The sequence below is a fragment of the Oncorhynchus gorbuscha genome, linkage group LG05 (genome assembly GCF_021184085.1).
Source record: "Oncorhynchus gorbuscha isolate QuinsamMale2020 ecotype Even-year linkage group LG05, OgorEven_v1.0, whole genome shotgun sequence".
In the NCBI taxonomy this organism is placed as follows: Eukaryota; Metazoa; Chordata; class Actinopteri; order Salmoniformes; family Salmonidae; genus Oncorhynchus; species Oncorhynchus gorbuscha.
In genome coordinates, this window is record NC_060177.1 from 10,023,280 (window position 1) to 10,044,782 (window position 21,503).

The following is a 21,503-nucleotide window of genomic DNA, read 5'->3' on the forward strand; positions in this document are numbered from 1 at the left end:
TCTAATGCATTTTAATTTAAGTTGATTTAACGATGTGGCTAAACACAATTTGAAAGATCTGAAGTAGTTTTTTTGTATATAGTTAATATTATGTTCCTGGGCAGTTTTATAGTAAAGTGTTTCAATTATTTTCAATTCCATCTAAATCTGTAAGTTCATAGACATGCAGTAAAACAGACGTGTTTAGAAAGAGTCCATTCACTGTGCAAGGTGTTTTATTTCTCTGGAGCTCTTCTCTGGTCGTCGAGTCCTTCCAAAAGACTCATTAAAACAACATGCATTTGGAAAAACCTGGCTCAGACATTCAATTCTTATGGAATGTCTTACAGCACACCCCAACAGTCTCTCTGTCTCGCTCTTTATTCTCTCTCTCTTTATTTTCTCTCTCTCTCTCTCCACCCTCGCTCTCTTTCTAATGCATTACCCAACAACCTTAAGTCAAGCATAACTGGATAACTGTGGACATGTGGTGAGGTAGTCTGTTTGCTGGACCTCACAACCTCCACAGTCTCCACATCAAGGGACACTCTCTTTGTTGGAACCGACTGGGTCTCTGATGCTGTGCTGCTTTCCTGTGGTTCATGCACTGTGAGAAGTAAAACCTCACTGACCGGGGTCGGCTATTTCGAAAGCAGCCAATTTGGGCATCAAAAGTTATTTTCAGAGAAGTGAAGAGAAGTGTGTGTTCACTTTCCCTGCCTGCTACATTTTAATTGTTTGTTTGCTCCTCTTTATATTAAATATATATATATTTTAGGTTAGAGACATGGTTTGAATTATGGGTTTGAATAAAGGTAGTGATTTAAAGGGAACAGTCAGAGTGGGAATTGAACCCATCAACCTGCGTGTACAGGTCTAGGCATGTTGGTGGAGACTGTGGTATGCTTACTTTCAATGGAAGTGATAGGGGCAAGTGATAGGGAACCATCTAACATCAAGTTGTCCTGAACTTCCTCTGAAATTAATTCTACATCCTGCTTGTTCCAGCAATGAAAGACTCTACCAAGAGGTCCATCAACAGCGACTGGAAGATCGAGCTTCCTGGAGAGTTCCAGCTGGCCGGCACTACAGTGCGCTACGTCCGGAGAGGACTCTGGGAGAAAATGTCCGCCAAGGGGCCCACCAAGACCCCGCTGTACCTCATGGTAAACCTATCATGTAGAGAGAGATGTGTGTGTGTGTGTGTGTGTGTGTGTGTGTGTGTGTGTGTGTGTGTGTGTGTGTGTGTGTGTGTGTGTGTGTGTGTGTGTGTGTGTGTGTGTGTGTGTGTGTGTGTGTGTGTGTGTGTGTGTGTGTGTGTGTGTGTGTGTGCGTGCGTGCGTGCGTGTATCCTTATCATGCGAATGCATGTTGAGCTGATTTAACCTCCTCAGTCTACCCCACATGATGACAGAGATCAGGGAGGGACAGATAAAGAACATGGAAATCGGGCTTCAAAGGGAGGAAGTTGTTGTTAGTTTAAATGTAATCTTTATTTAACTAGGCAAGTCAGTTAAGAACACATTCTTATTTACAATGACAGCCTACCAGAAAACGCTCTAACTACTAGGCTACCTGCCACTCCAAATGGCCCTCTGGAGGCAACATGTGATACAAATGTAGTATCTTAATTAGAGCGGGTTTTCTACAATAGGGAAATAATCCAGCAGCAACAGGAAATGTCTGTTATTATGTGGATTATACACTGCTCAAAAAAATAAAGGGAACACTTAAACAACACAATGTAACTCCAAGTCAATCACACTTCTGTGAACTCAAAACTGTCCACTTAGGACGCAACACTGATTGACAATACATTTCACATGCTGTTGTGCAAATGGAATAGACAACAGGTGGAAATTATAGGCAATTAGCAAGACACCCCCAATAAAGGAGTGGTTCTGCAGGTGGGGAACACAGACCACTTCTCAGTTCCTATGCTTCCTGGCTGATGTTTTGGTCACTTTTGAATGCTGGCGGTGCTTTCACTCTAGTGGTAGCATGAGACAGAGTCTACAACCCACACAAGTGGCTCAGGTAGTGCAGCTCATCCAGGATGGCACATCAATGCGAGCTGTGGCAAGAAGGTTTGCTGTGTCTGTCAGCGTAGTGTCCAGAGCATGGAGGTGCTACCAAGAGACAGGCCAGTACATCAGAAGACGTGGAGGAGGCCGTAGGAGGGCAACAACCCAGCAGCAGGACCGCTACCTCCGCCTTTGTGCAAGGAGGAGCAGGAGGAGCACTGCCAGAGCCCTGCAAAATGACCTCCAGCAGGCCACAAATGTGCATGTGTCTGCTCAAACGGTCAGAAACAGACTCCATGAGGGTGGTTTGAGGGCCCGACGTCCACAGGTGGGGGTTGTGCTTACAGCCCAACACCGTGCAGGACGTTTTTCATTGGCAAATTCGCCACTGGCACCCTGTGCTCTTCACAGATGAAAGCAGGTTCACACTGAGCACATGTGACAGACGTGCCAGTCTGGAGACGCCGTGGAGAACGTTCTGCTGCCTGCAACATCCTCCAGCATGACCGGTTTGGCGGTGGATCAGTCATGGTGTGGGGTGGCATTTCTTTGGGGGGCCGCACAGCCCTCCATGTGCTCGCCAGAGGTAGCCTGACTGCCATTAGGTACAGAGATCCTCAGACCCCTTGTGAGACCATATGCTGGTGTGGTTGGCCCTGGGTTCCTCCTAATGCAAGACAATGCTAGACCTCATGTGGCTGGAGTGTTCAGCAGTTCCTGCAAGAGGAAGGCATTGATGCTATGGACTGGGCCGCCCGTTCCCCAGTCCTGAATCCAATTGAGCACATCTGGGATATCATGTCTCGCTCCATCCACCAACGCCTGTCCAGGAGTTGGCGGATGCTTTAGTCCAGGTCTGGGAGGAGATCCCTCAGGAGACCATCCGCCACCTCATCAGGAGCATGGCAAAGGCATTGTAGGGAGGTCATACAGACACGTGGAGGCCACACACACACTACTGAGCCTCATTTTAACTTGTTTTAAGGACATTACATCAAAGTTGGATAAGCCTGTAGTTTGGTTTTCCACTTTAATTGAGGAGTGTGACTCCAAATCCTCCATGGGTTGATACATTTGATTTCCATTGATAATTTTTGTGTGATTTTGTTGTCAACACATTCAACTATGTAAAGAAAAAAGTATTTAATACGAATATTTCATTTATTCAGATCTAGGATATGTTATTTTAGTGTTCCCTTTATTTTTTTGAGCAGTGTATAAAACATTTGTAGGGATTGATACATTTTTGGTAAGGGAAAATCAAGTCTGAAATATCAAAGTGGAAATGTTCAAACTTCAGATGCCCTTTTAAACCTTAACCTTTCTAGGTCTAGCGGAGCCCCTCGACAACATTCCGCTGAAAAGGCAGTGCAGGAAATTCAAAAATATTTTTTTAGAAATATGTAACTTTCACACATTAACAAGTCCAATACATAGCCAAGTCCAAAAAAACACACAGCCATTTATCCAGCCAAAGATAGAGTCACAAAAAGCAGAAATATAGATAGAATGAATCACTAACCTTTGATGATCTTCATCAGATGACACTCATAGGACATCATGTTACACAATACATGTATGTTTTGTTCGATAATGTGCATATTTATATGCAAAAATCTCAGTTTACATTGGCGCATTATGTGCAGTAATGTCCGGTGACACATGATGGGGCCTCCCTGGTGGCGCAGTGGTCTAGGGCACTGCATTGCAGTGCTAGCTGTGCCACCACAGACTCTGGGTTCGCAGCCGGCCGCGAACAGGAGGTCCGTGGGGCGACGCACAATTGGCCTAGCATCGTCCGGCTTAGGGAGGGTTTAGCCGGTAGGGATATCCTTGTCTCATCGCGCACCAGCACAGTGCACACTAACCAGGTCACCAGGTGCACGGTGTTTCCTCCGACACATTGGTGTGGCTGGCTTCCGGGTTGAATGCCCGCTGTGTTAAAGAAGTAGTGCGACTTGGTTGGGTTGTGTTTCGGAGGGCGCATGGCTTTCGACCTTCGTCTCTCCCGAGCCCGTGCGGGAGTTAAAGCGATGAGACAAGATAGTAGCTACTAAACAATTGGATACCATGAAAAAGGGGTAAAATTGTAAAAAAATAATAATAAGAAGAAGAAGAATTTAAAAATAAATAAAAAAACATCTGTTGATTTTGCAGAAATACTCATAATAAACATTGAATAAAGATACAACTGTTATTCACAGAATTAAAGATAGACTTCTCCTTAACCTCTAGTGACACCCCATCCCGTGAACGGGACCGTTGTCATTATCTGACACTAATTAGCATAACACACATTTTGTTGGTTGTTTTGTCATAGTTGTGTCTAGGAGGGCATATTTGGGAGGAAATACTATCAGCTCCAGCTCAGTTTGTCGCCCTATGTGTTGAGGGTGTCAGGTTCTTGTCCAGTTCTGGCATTTAGGTCGCCACAGACTAGTACATGTCCCTGGGCCTGGAAGTAGTTGATCTCCCCCTCTAGGATGGAGAAGCTGTCATCGTTAAAGTATGGCGATTCTAGTGGGGGGATATAGATAGCACACATGAGGACATGTTTCTGTGTTGAGATAATTTCCTTATTAATTTATAGCCAGATGTAAAATGTTCCTATTTTGACTAATTTCATAGTTGGTTAGGTCTGCTCTATATCGAATTAGCATACCTCCTGAGTCTCTTCCCTGTTTCACACCTGGTAGTTTGGTGGATGGGACTACCAGCTCTCTGTAAACTGAAGGGTAATCAGTGGGTCTGTCTCCTCTATACCATGTTTCTTGTAGGATGACAATGACTGTATTTCCAATTTCTATGATGAAGTCTAAGTTCCTGCACATTAGGCCAAGAGCAGATAACCTTAGACCTTGTATATTCCAGGATGAGATAGTGAAAGCTTTGTGTTCCATTGTCTAGTGTTGTTTTCAAGGGGTTTAGGCCCGGACCATTACAGTAGGTGTGAGCAGAGCATGTTGAGCATCTGATACATACTTCTTAGGTCGTAAGATGGGGCTTGGGGTGTATTCATGGGGTTTGGGCCTGTTGCTCTGCTCAAGGCCTGGGCATATGTGTGGCTGCCATGTTGAGGTCTTTGCTATGGGGGGAGGGGCATAGGTCTGATCTGGGGTGGGGGTATATACTGTAGGGTGTGGCCAGGCTTTGTTTGGTCAGGTCTCAGCTGGTTGGGTTGTGGCTGGTGATGCTGTGGTCTAGGTGTCGGTCCTCTTGGCGTGGGTTCTCTCAGTGCAGGTCCTTTGGGAGGGGGTCTTGCAGGTCTGGGAGGGTGTCTCACTGGTCTGGGCGGGGTGTCCGTTGCTCTGTTGCTCCTGTTTGAGGTTCTGGGGCTGTGGTTGAGGGTGACATCCTTCAGGGTCCTGGCAAAAGTTGGGATTTCTGCCTTGTAGAGGTGGACCTCTCTCTCGTTCCTTTACAAAGTATTTCAGGATGCTTGGGGGAGGCTGTATGTTCTGCCAGAGAGGGCAGGTTAAATGTACGTCTGTAATGTGGATCTGGATTGTGCATTGTACTGATAATGTGGTTGTGCTTGGTGCTATGGATTTAGAAGGGGGGGCTCTATATATTATGTCTCTCTCCTCACTCACTCACTCTGTGTCTCTGAACATGACCCAGTCTCTCAACCCATCTCTATGGTATACACTATCAGGACATTGTGTCTGAACATAACAAGCCAGTGTTTCTAAACATAACTCCCTCCCCCCTAGGTGCTGTTGTTCCATGACCAGACCTATGGGATACACTATGAGTACACAGTGTCTCTGAACGTAACTGAACGTGATGATGTCAGTGAGGAGCAGAGAGCACCAGAGCACCTCTACCTTTGGACACACAGTTCCTGGCAAGACTGCAACGTACAGTGTGGAGGAGGTATGACTCACACATACTTACACACATCCCAAGGAGAGTCTTTGCAGGCTTTCTGATAGCTGTTGACCTCTGATAGCTGTTGACCTTCATGCATAGTGAACTTTCAGCCACCCCCTACAGTTCCCCACACCCCCCTTCAGTTACCCCTTTCAGTTCCCCCAGCCCCCTTCAGTAACCCCCTACCCCCTTCAGTAACCCCCCCCCCTTCAGTACCCCCACCCCCTTCAGTTCCCCACCCCCCTTCAGTTCCCACCCACCACTGCTGCTTCTATCCATTGGGGTTACATGTTAGATATGGGTCTCTAATCTTGACTGTGGAGCGTCACGTCTGTGCTCCATGCTGATGCACTAATCTGGGGCTGGTTGCCAGGCGCAGAGGATCCGCCAGGATCCCTGGTTCCACAACAAACATCAAACACAGCTTGGCTGGATGGCTGCCTGGGGCAATGAGGGATGGGGAGAGGGCACATGGGCTGGGCTGTTGCCCTCACACACTCACATGAGCAAACACATATATACTGTTGAGGCGAGTGAGGTTGGGTTAGTGGGTTACACCTGGTTGGTGAGGCTGGAGCCATCCGGCTGGGACTGAGGTAGAGAGGGTTGGGGGTTGAAGGCTGGGCTTAGAGGCTGTGTCGGCGGGTTAGTTGGATTGATTGTTGGGACTGAGGTAGTGGGATGGGGCTTGGCGGCTGGGCTTAGAGACTGTGTCGGCGGGTTAGTTGGATTGATTGTTGGGACTGAGGTAGTGGGATGGGGCTTGGAGGCTGGGCTTAGAGACTGTGTTGGATGGTTAGTTGGATTGATTGTTGGGACTGAGGTAGTGGGTTGGGTCTTGGAGACGTGTTAGAGGCTATGTCAGAGGGTTAGTTGGACAGGCCTTTGGGACTGAGGTAGTGGGTTGGGTCTTGGAGACGTGTTAGAGGCTATGTCAGAGGGTTAGTTGGACAGGCCTTTGGGACTGAGGTAGTGGGTTGGATCTTGGAGACGTGTTAGAGGCTATGTCAGAGGGTTAGTTGGACAGGCCTTTGGGACTGAGGTAGTGGGTTGGATCTTGGAGATGTTGTTCAGAGGGTTAGTTGGACAGACCGTTGGGACTGAGGTAGTGGGTTGGATCTTGGAGATGTGTTAGAGGCTATGTCAGAGGGTTAGTTGGACAGGCCTTTGGGACTGAGGTAGTGGGTTGGGTCTTGGAGACGTGTTAGAGGCTATGTCAGAATGGTTAGTTGGACAGACCGTTGGGACTGAGGTAGTGGGTTGGGTCTTGGAGACGTGTTAGAGGCTATGTCAGAGGGTTAGTTGGACAGGCCTTTGGGACTGAGGTAGTGGGTTGGGTCTTGTAGACGTGTTAGAGGCTATGTCAGAGGGTTAGTTGGACAGACCGTTGGGACTGAGGTAGTGGGTTGGGTCTTGGAGACGTGTTAGAGGCTATGTCAGAGGGTTAGTTGAACAGGCCTTTGGGACTGAGGTAGTGGGTTGGGTCTTGGAGACGTGTTAGAGGCTATGTCAGAGGGTTAGTTGGACAGGCCTTTGGGGCTGAGGTAGTGGGTTGGGTCTTGGAGACGTGTTAGAGGCTATGTCAGAGGGTTAGTTGGACAGGCCTTTGGGACTGAGGTAGTGGGTTGGGTCTTGGAGACGTGTTAGAGGCTATGTCAGAGGGTTAGTTGGACAGGCCTTTGGGGCTTGGGGGAGACAAATAGGCCCAGTGTCAACTGATGTTGTATCTCAACCAGTGGAAAACAAGGCTGCAAAAATATATTTCAATTATCAGTAGGTTGTACTTCAATTTGCTTTTGCACTCATCTCAACACTATTACATCAATGACATGATTTTTAAAAAGTTGATTACTTTGTAAAACTATTTAGTTATGAACTATAGTAAATCCATCCAATTATGAACTGAAGAAACTCTCGAAGCAAGTCTGGTAATAATTAGAGTGAAAAAAGCACCATGAGATCAGCGGCTTTATCGCTATCCAGTGACTGATTAGCTATAATGCGTTGTTCAGTCTGAATCATCGATAACATATGTCATTTAGCTGTGATAGGTGTTTCAACCTTGACTGGTGAGAGGGTGTGTGCAGGTTTAGGTTACCGCTTTCGTTTATTTGTCTGTTCACTCGTTTGGAGTGCTTTAACAATGTCAAGGTTGAAGCTTACTGTAGCCAGCTAGTGGTTAGCTTATTGTAGCCAGCTGGCGTTTAGTTTGTTGTAGCCAGCTAAGCGGTTTGTTTGTTGTAGCCAGCTAGCGGTTAGTTTGTTATAGCCAGCTCGCGGTTAGTTTGTTGTAGCCAGCTAGCGGGTAGTTTGTTATAGCCAGCTAGCGGTTAGTTTGTTGTAGCCAGCTAGCGGTTAGTTTGTTGTAGCCAGCTAGCAGTTAGTTTGTTGTAGCCAGCTAGCAGTTAGTTTGTTGTAGCCCAGCTAGCAGTTTGTTTTTAAAGCCAACTAGCGGTTCGTTTTTTGTGGCCAGCTAGCGATTAGTTGGTTGTAGAGAGCTTGCGGTTAGTTTATTGTAGCCAGCTAGTGGTGAGTTTGTTGTAGCCAGCTAGTGGTGAGTTTGTTGTAGCCAGCTAGTGGTGAGTTTGTTGTAGCCAGCTAGCGGTTAGTTTGTTGTAGCCAGCTGTCATTTAGCTGTGATAGGTGTTTCAACCTTGGCTGGTGAGAGGGTGTGTGCAGGTTTAGGTTACCGCTTTCGTTTATATGTCTGTTCACTCGTTTGGAGTGCTTTAACAATTTCAAGGTTGAAGCTTACTCTAGCCAGCTAGTGGTTAGCTTATTGTAGCCAGCTGGCAGTTAGTTTGTTGTAGCCAGCTAAGCGGTTAGTTTGTTGTAGCCAGCTAAGCGGTTTGTTTGTTGTAGCCAGCTAGTGGTTAGTTTGTTATAGCCAGCTAGCGGTTAGTTTGTTGTAGCCAGCTAGCGGTTCGTTTGTTGTAGCCAGCTGGCGGTTATTTTGTTGTAGCCAGCTAGCGGTTAGTTTGTTGTAGCCAGCTAGCAGTTAGTTTGTTGTAGCCAGCTTGCAGTTAGTTTGTTGTAGCCAGCTAGCAGTTCGTTTTTAAAGCCAACTAGCGGTTCGTTTTTTGTAGCCAGCTAGTGATTAGTTGTTTGTAGAGAGCTAGCGGTTAGTTTGTTGTAGCCCAACTAGCAGTTTGTTTTTAAAGCCAACTAGCGGTTCGTTTTTTGTAGCCAGCTAGCGATTAGTTGGTTGTAGAGAGCTTGCGGTTAGTTTATTGTAGCCAGCTAGCAGTTCGTTTTTAAAGCCAACTAGCGGTTCGTTTTTTGTAGCCAGCTAGCGATTAGTTGGTTGTAGAGAGCTTGCGGTTAGTTTATTGTAGCCAGCTAGCGGTTAGTTTGTTGTAGCCAGCTAGGGGTTAGTTTGTTGTAGCCAGCTATGAGTTAGTTTGTTGTCGCCAGCTAGCGGTTAGTTTGTTGTAGCCCAGCTAGCAGTTTGTTTTTAAAGCCAACTAGCGGTTCGTTTTTTGTGGCCAGCTAGCGATTAGTTGGTTGTAGAGAGCTTGCGGTTAGTTTATTGTAGCCAGCTAGTGGTGAGTTTGTTGTAGCCAGCTAGTGGTGAGTTTGTTGTAGCCAGCTAGCGGTTAGTTTGTTGTAGCCAGCTGTCATTTAGCTGTGATAGGTGTTTCAACCTTGGCTGGTGAGAGGGTGTTTGCAGGTTTAGGTTACCGCTTTCGTTTATATGTCTGTTCACTCGTTTGGAGTGCTTTAACAATTTCAAGGTTGAAGCTTACTCTAGCCAGCTAGTGGTTAGCTTATTGTAGCCAGCTGGCAGTTAGTTTGTTGTAGCCAGCTAAGCGGTTAGTTTGTTGTAGCCAGCTAAGCGGTTTGTTTGTTGTAGCCAGCTAGTGGTTAGTTTGTTATAGCCAGCTAGCGGTTAGTTTGTTGTAGCCAGCTAGCGGTTCGTTTGTTGTAGCCAGCTGGCGGTTATTTTGTTGTAGCCAGCTAGCGGTTAGTTTGTTGTAGCCAGCTAGCAGTTAGTTTGTTGTAGCCAGCTTGCAGTTAGTTTGTTGTAGCCAGCTAGCAGTTCGTTTTTAAAGCCAACTAGCGGTTCGTTTTTTGTAGCCAGCTAGTGATTAGTTGTTTGTAGAGAGCTAGCGGTTAGTTTGTTGTAGCCCAACTAGCAGTTTGTTTTTAAAGCCAACTAGCGGTTCGTTTTTTGTAGCCAGCTAGCGATTAGTTGGTTGTAGAGAGCTTGCGGTTAGTTTATTGTAGCCAGCTAGCAGTTCGTTTTTAAAGCCAACTAGCGGTTCGTTTTTTGTAGCCAGCTAGCGATTAGTTGGTTGTAGAGAGCTTGCGGTTAGTTTATTGTAGCCAGCTAGCGGTTAGTTTGTTGTAGCCAGCTAGGGGTTAGTTTGTTGTAGCCAGCTATGAGTTAGTTTGTTGTCGCCAGCTAGCGGTTAGTTTGTTGTAGCCCAGCTAGCAGTTTGTTTTTAAAGCCAACTAGCGGTTCGTTTTTTGTAGCCAGCTAGCGATTAGTTAGTTGTAGAGAGCTTGCGGTTAGTTTATTGTAGCCAGCTAGCAGTTAGTTTGTTGTAGCCAGCTAGGGGTTAGTTTGTTGTAGCCAGCTAGCGGTTAGTTTGTTGTAGCCAGCTAGTGGTGAGTTTGTTGTAGCCAGCTAGGTGTTCGTTTGTTGTAGCCAGCTAGCGGTTAGTTTGTTGTAGCCAGCTAGGGGTTAGTTTGTTGTAGCCAGCTAGCGGTTATTTTGTTGTGGGCAGCCAGCTGTCTGATGATTTAAAGGGTTTTACCAAATTTGATCAGTGTTATTTCCTGAAAGTCGCTAGTTGAAAATACAATCTGTGGGGTCGTATACTGTAGGTCACTTTGGATAAAAGCGCCTGCGAAATGGCATTTATCAGGGGTCGGCAACAGGCCTGCAAGTGTTTTTTCCCAAGTATTCCCACAAATAAAAGAGACATACAGTATGTGATGGTGTCTCAATGTAATCAAGGTATGGAAATTCATATTATTTTTTAAACACAACCTCTTTTTGAGCTTAGTTGCGGTCAATTTGCAGTGTACAAATGACTAGGATTATGTTACGCCCCCCCGACAAACCACTTAGACAAAAATCATCCCGTGGCTGAATCTAGTTGCCTACATTTCATTCACATTTCAGCCATTTAGCAGACACTCTTATCCAGAGCAACTTACAGTAGTGAGGGCAGACTTTTTTGTACTGGTCCCACGTGGGAGTCAAACCCCCGACACTGACGTTGCAAACACCATGCACTACCAACTGAGCCACTGGGGACCCTGTAGCGCTGCAAACACCATGCACTACCAACTGAGCCACTGGGGACCCTATACTCCTGCAAACACCATGCACTACCAACTGAGCCACTGGGGACCCTGTAGCCCTGCAAACACCATGTACTACCAACTGAGCCACTGGGGACCCTATACTCCTGTAAACACCATGCACTACTAACTGAGCCACTGGGGACTCTATACTCCTGTAAACACCATGTACTACTAACTGAGCCACTGGGGACACTATACTCCTGTAAACACCATGTACTACTAACTGAGCCACTGGGGACCCTATACTCCTGTAAACACCATGTACTACTAACTGAGCCACTGGGGACCCTATACTCCTGTAAACACCATGTACTACTAACTGAGCCACTGGGGACCCTATACTCCTGTAAACACCATGTACTACTAACTGAGCCACTGGGGACCCTAACTCCTGTAAACACCATGTACTACTAACTGAGCCACTGGGGACCCTATACTCCTGTAAACACCATGTACTACTAACTGAGCCACTGGGGACCCTATACTCCTGTAAACACCATGTACTACTAACTGAGCCACTGGGGACCCTATACTCCTGTAAACACCATGTACTACTAACTGAGCCACTGAGGACCCTATACTCCTGTAAACACCATGTACACTAACTGAGCCACTGGGGACCCTATACTCCTGTAAACACCATGTACTACCAACTGAGCCACTGGGGACCCTATACTCCTGTAAACACCATGTACTACTAACTGAGCCACTGGGGACACTATACTCCTATAAACACCATGTACTACTAACTGAGCCACTGGGGACACTATACTCCTGTAAACACCATGTACTACTAACTGAGCCACTGGGGACACTATACTCCTGTAAACACCATGTACTACTAACTGAGCCACTGGGGACCCTATACTCCTGTAAACACCATGTACTACCAACTGAGCCACTGGGGACACTATACTCCTGTAAACACCATGTACTACTAACTGAGCCACTGGGACCCTATACTCCTGTAAACACCATGTACTACTAACTGAGCCACTGGGGACACTATACTCCTATAAACACCATGTACTACTAACTGAGCCACTGGGGACACTATACTCCTGTAAACACCATGTACTACTAACTGAGCCACTGGGGACACTATACTCCTGTAAACACCATGTACTACCAACTGAGCCACTGGGGACACTATACTCCTGTAAACACCATGTACTACTAACTGAGCCACTGGGGACCCTATACTCCTGTAAACACCATGCACTACCAACTGAGCCACTGGGGACCCTATACTCCTGTAAACACCATGTACTACCAACTGAGCCACTGGGGACCCTATACTCCTGTAAACACCATGTACTACTAACTGAGCCACTGGGGACTATACTCCTATAAACACCATGTACTACTAACTGAGCCACTGGGGACCCTATACTCCTATAAACACCATGTACTACTAACTGAGCCACTGGGGACCCTATACTCCTGTAAACACCATGTACTACTAACTGAGCCACTGGGGACCCTATACTCCTGTAAACACCATGTACTACTAACTGAGCCACTGGGGACACTATACTCCTGTAAACACCATGTACTACTAACTGAGCCACTGGGGACACTATACTCCTGTAAACACCATGTACTACTAACTGAGCCACTGGGGACCCTATACTCCTATAAACACCATGTACTACTAACTGAGCCACTGGGGACACTATACTCCTGTAAACACCATGTACTACTAACTGAGCCACTGGGGACCCTATACTCCTGTAAACACCATGTACTACTAACTGAGCCACTGGGGACTCTATACTCCTGTAAACACCATGTACTACTAACTGAGCCACTGGGGACCCTATAGCGCTGCAAACACCATGCACTACCAACTGAGCCACTGGGGACCCTATACTCCTGCAAACACCATGCACTACCAACTGAGCCACTGGGGACCCTGTAGCCCTGCAAACACCATGTACTACCAACTGAGCCACTGGGGACCCTATACTCCTGTAAACACCATGTACTACTAACTGAGCCACTGGGGACTCTATACTCCTGTAAACACCATGTACTACTAACTGAGCCACTGGGGACACTATACTCCTGTAAACACCATGTACTACTAACTGAGCCACTGGGGACCCTATACTCCTGTAAACACCATGTACTACTAACTGAGCCACTGGGGACCCTATACTCCTGTAAACACCATGTACTACTAACTGAGCCACTGGGGACCCTATACTCCTGTAAACACCATGTACTACCAACTGAGCCACTGGGGACCCTATACTCCTGTAAACACCATGCACTACCAACTGAGCCACTGGGGACCCTATAGCCCTGTAAACACCATGTACTACTAACTGAGCCACTGGGGACCCTATACTCCTGTAAACACCATGTACTACTAACTGAGCCACTGGGGACCCTATACTCCTGTAAACACCATGTACTACTAACTGAGCCACTGGGGACACTATACTCCTGTAAACACCATGTACTACTAACTGAGCCACTGGGGACCCTATACTCCTGTAAACACCATGTACTACTAACTGAGCCACTGGGGACCCTATACTCCTGTAAACACCATGTACTACTAACTGAGCCACTGGGGACCCTATACTCCTGTAAACACCATGTACTACTAACTGAGCCACTGGGGACCCTATACTCCTGTAAACACCATGTACTACTAACTGAGCCACTGGGGACCCTATACTCCTGTAAACACCATGTACTACTAACTGAGCCACTGGGGACACTATACTCCTGTAAACACCATGTACTACTAACTGAGCCACTGGGGACCCTATACTCCTGTAAACACCATGTACTACTAACTGAGCCACTGGGGACCCTATACTCCTGTAAACACCATGCACTACCAACTGAGCCACTGGGGACCCTATACTCCTGTAAACACCATGTACTACCAACTGAGCCACTGGGGACCCTATACTCCTGTAAACACCATGTACTACTAACTGAGCCACTGGGGACACTATACTCCTATAAACACCATGTACTACTAACTGAGCCACTGGGGACCCTATACTCCTGTAAACACCATGTACTACTAACTGAGCCACTGGGGACCCTATACTCCTGTAAACACCATGTACTACTAACTGAGCCACTGGGGACCCTATACTCCTGTAAACACCATGTACTACTAACTGAGCCACTGGGGACCCTATACTCCTGTAAACACCATGTACTACTAACTGAGCCACTGGGGACCCTATACTCCTGTAAACACCATGTACTACTAACTGAGCCACTGGGGACACTATACTCCTATAAACACCATGTACTACTAACTGAGCCACTGGGGACACTATACTCCTGTAAACACCATGTACTACTAACTGAGCCACTGGGGACCCTATACTCCTGTAAACACCATGTACTACCAACTGAGCCACTGGGGACCCTATACTCCTGTAAACACCATGTACTACTAACTGAGCCACTGGGGACCCTATACTCCTGTAAACACCATGCACTACCAACTGAGCCACTGGGGACCCTATACTCCTGTAAACACCATGTACTACCAACTGAGCCACTGGGGACCCTATACTCCTGTAAACACCATGTACTATTAACTGAGCCACTGGGGACTATACTCCTATAAACACCATGTACTACTAACTGAGCCACTGGGGACTATACTCCTATAAACACCATGTACTACTAACTGAGCCACTGGGGACCCTATACTCCTAAACACCATGTACTACTAACTGAGCCACTGGGGACCCTACTACTAACTGAGCCCTGGGGACCTATACTCCTGTAAACACCATGTACTACTAACTGAGCCACTGGGGACACTATACTCCTGTAAACACCATGTACTACTAACTGAGCCACTGGGGACACTATACTCCTATAAACACCATGTACTACTAACTGAGCCACTGGGGTAAACACCATGTACTACTAACTGAGCCACTGGGGACCCTATACTCCTATAAACACCATGTACTACTAACTGAGCCACTGGGGACACTATACTCCTGTAAACACCATGTACTACTAACTGAGCCACTGGGGACCCTATACTCCTGTAAACACCATGTACTACTAACTGAGCCACTGGGGACACTATACTCCTGTAAACACCATGTACTACTAACTGAGCCACTGGGGACCCTATACTCCTGTAAACACCATGTACTACTAACTGAGCCACTGGGGACCCTATACTCCTGTAAACACCATGTACTACTAACTGAGCCACTGGGGACCCTATACTCCTGTAAACACCATGTACTACTAACTGAGCCACTGGGGACACTATACTCCTATAAACACCATGTACTACTAACTGAGCCACTGGGGACACTATACTCCAATAAACACCATGTACTACTAACTGAGCCACTGGGGACCCTATACTCCTATAAACACCATGTACTACTAACTGAGCCACTGGGGACCCTATACTCCTGTAAACACCATGTACTACTAACTGAGCCACTGAGGACACTATACTCCTGCAAACACCATGTACTACTAACTGAGCCACTGGGGACCCTATACTCCTGTAAACACCATGCACTACCAACTGAGCCACTGGGGACCCTATACTCCTGTAAACACCATGTACTACTAACTGAGCCACTGGGGACCCTATACTCCTGTAAACACCATGTACTACTAACTGAGCCACTGGGGACCCTATACTCCTGTAAACACCATGTACTACTAACTGAGCCACTGGGGACCCTATACTCCTGTAAACACCATGCACTACTAACTGAGCCACTGGGGACACTATACTCCTGTAAACACCATGTACTACTAACTGAGCCACTGGGGACCCTATACTCCTGTAAAAACCATGTACTACTAACTGAGCCACTGGGGACCCTATACTCCTGTAAACACCATGTACTACCAACTGAGCCACTGTGGACCCTGTACCCCTGACAAATATTATGTGCGTAAACCTATTTAGCATAGAGTTCGACTTGACATTTTGTTGCCCACTTTTGGAGCGATTCAGAAAAATAGGAAAACCCGAAGTCCTCATAGGAGAGTCCGCACCTCACTGTCTGTGTGGAACAAATATCTGTTTCCTTGGTAACCAGAATTCATTATTACTCTTCCAGTATCTTTCGGTTTTTAGAGTAAATATGACTCGTTTTCCCTCCAAATGAATTCTGCCGATACTGTCGCTCTGAGAAGAACACTAATGTCACGATCGTTGTTGTGATCATACTCAGACCAAAGCGCAGCGTGGAATCGGTTCGACATCTTTTAATTTTAAGGAGAACCGAACAACTAAACAATAAAGAATAACCGATACGTGACGTTCTGTAGAGCTCACAGGCATCAACACAAAAACAAGATCCCACAAAAACCCAGTTGGAAAAGCTGCCTAAATAAGATCCCCAATCAGAGACAACGATAGACAGCTGCCTCTGATTGGGAACCATAACAGGCCAACATAGAAATACAAAAACTAGAGTGCCCAACCTAGTCACCTAACCAAATTAGAGAATAAAAGGCTCTCTAAGGTCAGGCCTTGACAACTAAGGGATGGGATGGGGGTTGGCATTATCGTCAGGGAGCCTGTACACTGTGTTCATAAAACATTTCCCATCACAGGATTTTGGGACGATGTAGGAACATGAAACCTGTGACATAAATATTGTATATTGTAGTGGGAAGCTAGATTTAGTCATGTCTGAGCCATATAGTAGAAACTCATGAGCACATAACACAATATAACACAAACACACTGGTCCTTATATAGTGCACAACTTCTGGCCAGAGGGAGGGAGAAAGGATTGATTTTCATAAAGTTGGAACAAAGCCCAGATCTCGGGCCCTGCACACACACACACACGCACACAGTAGTCGGGGCCTTACCCAGTGGTGGTTTGGATAGGGGCCAGCACAGCTCCAAATATAGGACTTCAGTCCTCTGATTTAGTGTTAATTAACTGAGTTTTATTGTGTAATTACCTTCGCATTAGACCAGGTTATGATGTAGTTCACTGGAGGGTTATGCCGGTGGAGACAGAGGCTTGAACTCCATGTGTTTTGTGTGTGTGAAACAGTTTGACGTTTTTTTTGAGACAGGGTCTCACACTCTCACACACACACACTCACTCACTCACACACACTCTCTCTCTCTCTCTTTTTTTGTCACTCTCTCTTTCGCTGTAATTGTTTGTGTTTGTATACCTCAGATTATAACGGTGTGTGTGTGTTTCCAGGTGAGAGGAGGACAGTGGTGTCCTGTATGAGGCTGGTCAATAAAAGCATGACTCTGGTGAATGACAGCCTCTGCCAACCAGAGAACAGGCCGTTACCCCAAGTACGACGCTGCAACTCACACCCCTGCCAGTACAGGTGAGACACACTTCAAACACAAGCACATGCACACATACACTTATAATCGTGGGTTTCCACACACACTGTATCAGGAATAGTTGAATGAGAAACAGGATGATGAAAAGAGTGCATCATCCTGTTTCTGAGTGATTATAAAAAACAGCTCCATTGAGTTGAATTGGCTGTAGAAGGAGGATCCAGAATACTGTGCAGTGGAGTGCCTGTCAGCGTGCACAGTGGGATTGTTTCATGTCCTACTCAGGCAGAGTTTTACATTAGAGGAACTTGCAGCAAGGAATGTTTCTGAGCTGTACCGCTGATGCATTTAAACCAGACCACTGATCTCTCTGTTCAAAGATACGGGGCTGTATCTCAAATGGCACCCTATTCCATATATAGTGCCCTACTTCTATAGGGTACTGGTCAAATTAGTGCACTATATAGGGAATAGGGTGCGAGATGTGCGTGGTTTAAAGTGCCTTATTACCTTATCCACATAAAAGGCAGAGTGCCGTCTGGCCTATTGAACCGGCCTCACACTGACTCCCACTAATGTACTTGTATATCACTCAAACTTCAGGGTAGAGAATTCTGTTGTCGCTTTGAACTAGCTCACCTGATTCACCGAAACATGGTCTTGATAAGTAGTTGACAAGTTGAATCAGGTGTGCTAGCTCAGGAATGGTTCAAATACATAGAACGACTGGAGTTCCCCAGGAGAACCATTCCACTTCCTCCCTCTTCAGCTCACACCGAGACAAGCAACTGGGACCTCTGCCTCACAGATTCATGTGACTGCCCTCCTGAAATGTTTTTAGTCAGTTGTGCCACCAAAAAGCTGGCTATTAGTCAATGTGAGTGGGCACATTTCAGGCTGAGGAGTGAGGCTACAAATCTCCTCATGTTACACTCACTGAACTGTGGTTTCACTCTGTCTAGATTTTAGCCTCTAGAATCGAGATTCTAAAGATTCTAGAATTCTATTTTCTAGCTGGTAAGTTGAGCACGGGGTTCATTATTTCTGTTCATTTAACTTTATTTAAATTGAAAAATATTCCTTTCAAGTTCTTTTTGAGTGTATTCTGTCAATACGGTGCTGACTTTATACGACAGCCCACATAGACATTGTATATATTTTTGGGGAACAGAAAAAGGACCTGCCCCACTATATTCCCTATAGTGTACTACATGTGACCCAGGCCCGGTCAAAAGTAGTGCACTATGCTGTATCGGGAGTAGGGTGCCGTTTGGGACGTAGCCAAAGACTCCCTGTATTTGGACCCAGCCCAGTTATACGTTTCTAAGACATACATTGATGTGGATATATTTTGCAGTCTCTTAGCCCCTGTCCCCTTTGCATCCATTCAGTGGATCAGTCAGCTGCATCTCTACCATATAGGCAGGACTTGTTAGGTACAGACAAATATAGAATGGAAGTGGACAGTATTAGGACGTTGCTGTAAAGAAAGGAAGAGGAGGAGGGATAAAAGACATGGACATGGAAGCAGAACACACACACATTCACACACATACACAGTAAGACAGACAGAGAGACAGGCGGACAGACAGAGAGACAGACAGAGAGAGAGACAGAGAGAGAGACAGAGAGACAGACAGAGAGACAGGCGGACAGACAGAGGGACAGACAGAGAGAGACAGAGAGACAGACAGAGAGACAGGCGGACAGACAGAGAGACAGACAGAGAGAGAGACAGAGAGACAGACAGAGAGACAGGCGGACAGACAGAGAGACAGACAGATGGACAGACAGACTGGGACCTCTCCATCTAGTTTATTACTACATCACCTGAAAAATAGAGGCCCAGTTTTCCAGAGGCCCCAGGTGCTTGGCTGTAACTCTTTATGACCTAATTTCACCAGGCCTGGTGCTGTTAACCCCAAACCCCAAACTCTGTCACATCTGCAGGGTAATGTTCATCAGGCATCAATTGGAAGAAGATGTTCTGAAGCTGCTGCCTTGGCAAGTACTAATGGGGATCCATAACAAACCCCAGGAAGAGTAGCTGCTGCCTGCAGGAACTAATGGGGATCCATAATAAACCCCAGGAAGAGTAGCTGGTGTCTTGGCAGGAACTAATGGGGATCCATAATAAACCCCAGGAAGAGTAGCTGGTGTCTTGGCAAGTACTAATGGGGATCCATAATAAACCCCAGGAAGAGTAGCTGCTGCCTTGGCAAGTACTAATGGGGATCCATAATAAACCCCAGGAAGAGTAGCTGCTGCCGTGGCAAGTACTAATGGGGATCCATAATAAACCCCAGGAAGAGTAGCTGCTGCCTTGGCAAGTACTAATGGGGATCCATAATAAACCCCAGGAAGAGTAGCTGCTGCCATGGCAAGTACTAATGGGGATCCATAATAAACCCCAGGAAGGAGCTGCTCCTAATGGGGATCCATAATAAACCCCAGGAAGAGTAGCTGCTGCCGTGGCAAGTACTAATGGGGATCCATAATAAACCCCAGGAAGAGTAGCTGCTGCCTTGGCAAGTACTAATGGGGATCCATAATAAACCCCAGGAAGAGTAGCTGGTGTCTTGGCAAGTACTAATGGGGATCCATAATAAACCCCAGGAAGAGTAGCTGCTGCCTTGGCAAGTACTAATGGGGATCGATAATAAACCCCAGGAAGAGTAGCTGGTGTCTTGGCAAGTACTAATGGGGATCCATAACAAACCCCAGGAAGAGTAGCTGCTGCCGTGGCAAGTACTAATGGGGATCCATAATAAACCCCAGGAAGAGTAGCTGCTGTCTTGGCAAGTACTAATGGGGATCCATAATAAACCCCAGGAAGAGTAGCTGCTGCCTTGGCAAGTACTAATGGGGATCCATAATAAACCCCAGGAAGAGTAGCTGCTGCCTTGGCAAGTACTAATGGGGATCCATAATAAACCCCAGGAAGAGTAGCTGCTGCCTTGGCAAGTACTAATGGGGATCCTTAATAAATACAAATGCAAATCATCTCTCTCTTCTTACTTTCCCTCTCTCTGCCTCTTTATCTTTCTCCCCCTCCCTCCCCTCTCTCTCCTCTCCCCCTCTCCACATCTATCTCTCTCTCCAGGTGGGTGACAGGGGAGTGGGGCCAGTGCTCGGTGACGTGTGGGAAGGGTCTCCAGCTGCGTGAGGTGGGCTGTGTGTACCAGCTGCAGAACGGATCCCTTATCCACACACGGGACTTGTACTGCCAGGGGGGCAAACCCCCCGCCCTGCAGGGCTGCGAGGGACGCCACTGCCTCACTGCCTGGGAGGCCTCTGAGTGGTCCAAGGTCTGTTGTGGTAGGGGTTGGGTGTGTGCTTGTCTATGCGACTATTCGTGAATGCGTGTTTGAGTGTTTCCGCACATCTGTGTGTGTCCACGTGTTTATGCGAGTTCCCGTGTGAGTGAGACACAGAGAGAGAAATAGTAAACCACTTACTTCCCTCAAAGTTTGATGCAGAATCATGTAGGAGCAGCGCTGCAGTAGTACTGCATAATATAGACATCTGTCACCCCATCCCCCCCCCTCTCTCTTCCCTCACTGAAGAGGAGGTAGAGTGGGTTGGAGAGGGGAGCTAATGAACCACCACAGGAGGCTTCTATAATGAGTAACACTCTGCCCTCTCTCTCTCTCGCTCCCTCTCACACACTCTCTCTATCCTCATATTTCTTTTCACTAATTTTCCTCCCTCTCTTTTTTCCTGACATCACTCTAACCTCGCTCCCCCTCTTCCTCTCCCTCTCCTCCTCCACCTCACACTCCTCCTCTCACCTCCACTCCTTTTCTCATCCTTTTCCATCCCCTCTCTTCCCTCTCTACTGTAATTATTTTCCTTCCTCCCTCTTTCATGTTCCCTTTTCTCTCCTCTATATGTCCCTTCCCTTTGTCCCTCTCCCTCAACTCCAATGTTTCCCTCTCTCCCTTTCCCTCGTCTCCATCTCCCTTCTTCATCTCCCTCCCTCTCTCCCTCGTCTCCATCTCCCTCCCTCTCTC

General features: G+C 46.8%; 1 protein-coding gene across 1 annotated transcript in view; it reads left to right on the forward strand.

The window, feature by feature from the left end:
- Nucleotides 1-21,503, forward strand: part of LOC124035405 (A disintegrin and metalloproteinase with thrombospondin motifs 17-like) — a 239,411-nt gene that overhangs the window by 204,669 nt on the left and 13,239 nt on the right. The window contains exons 18-21 of the mRNA XM_046348856.1: nucleotides 988-1,145; nucleotides 5,717-5,879; nucleotides 17,396-17,531; nucleotides 20,594-20,798. Of these exons, the coding sequence (XP_046204812.1) occupies nucleotides 988-1,145; nucleotides 5,717-5,879; nucleotides 17,396-17,531; nucleotides 20,594-20,798 (662 nt within the window). The remainder of the gene's footprint in view (nucleotides 1-987; nucleotides 1,146-5,716; nucleotides 5,880-17,395; nucleotides 17,532-20,593; nucleotides 20,799-21,503) is intronic.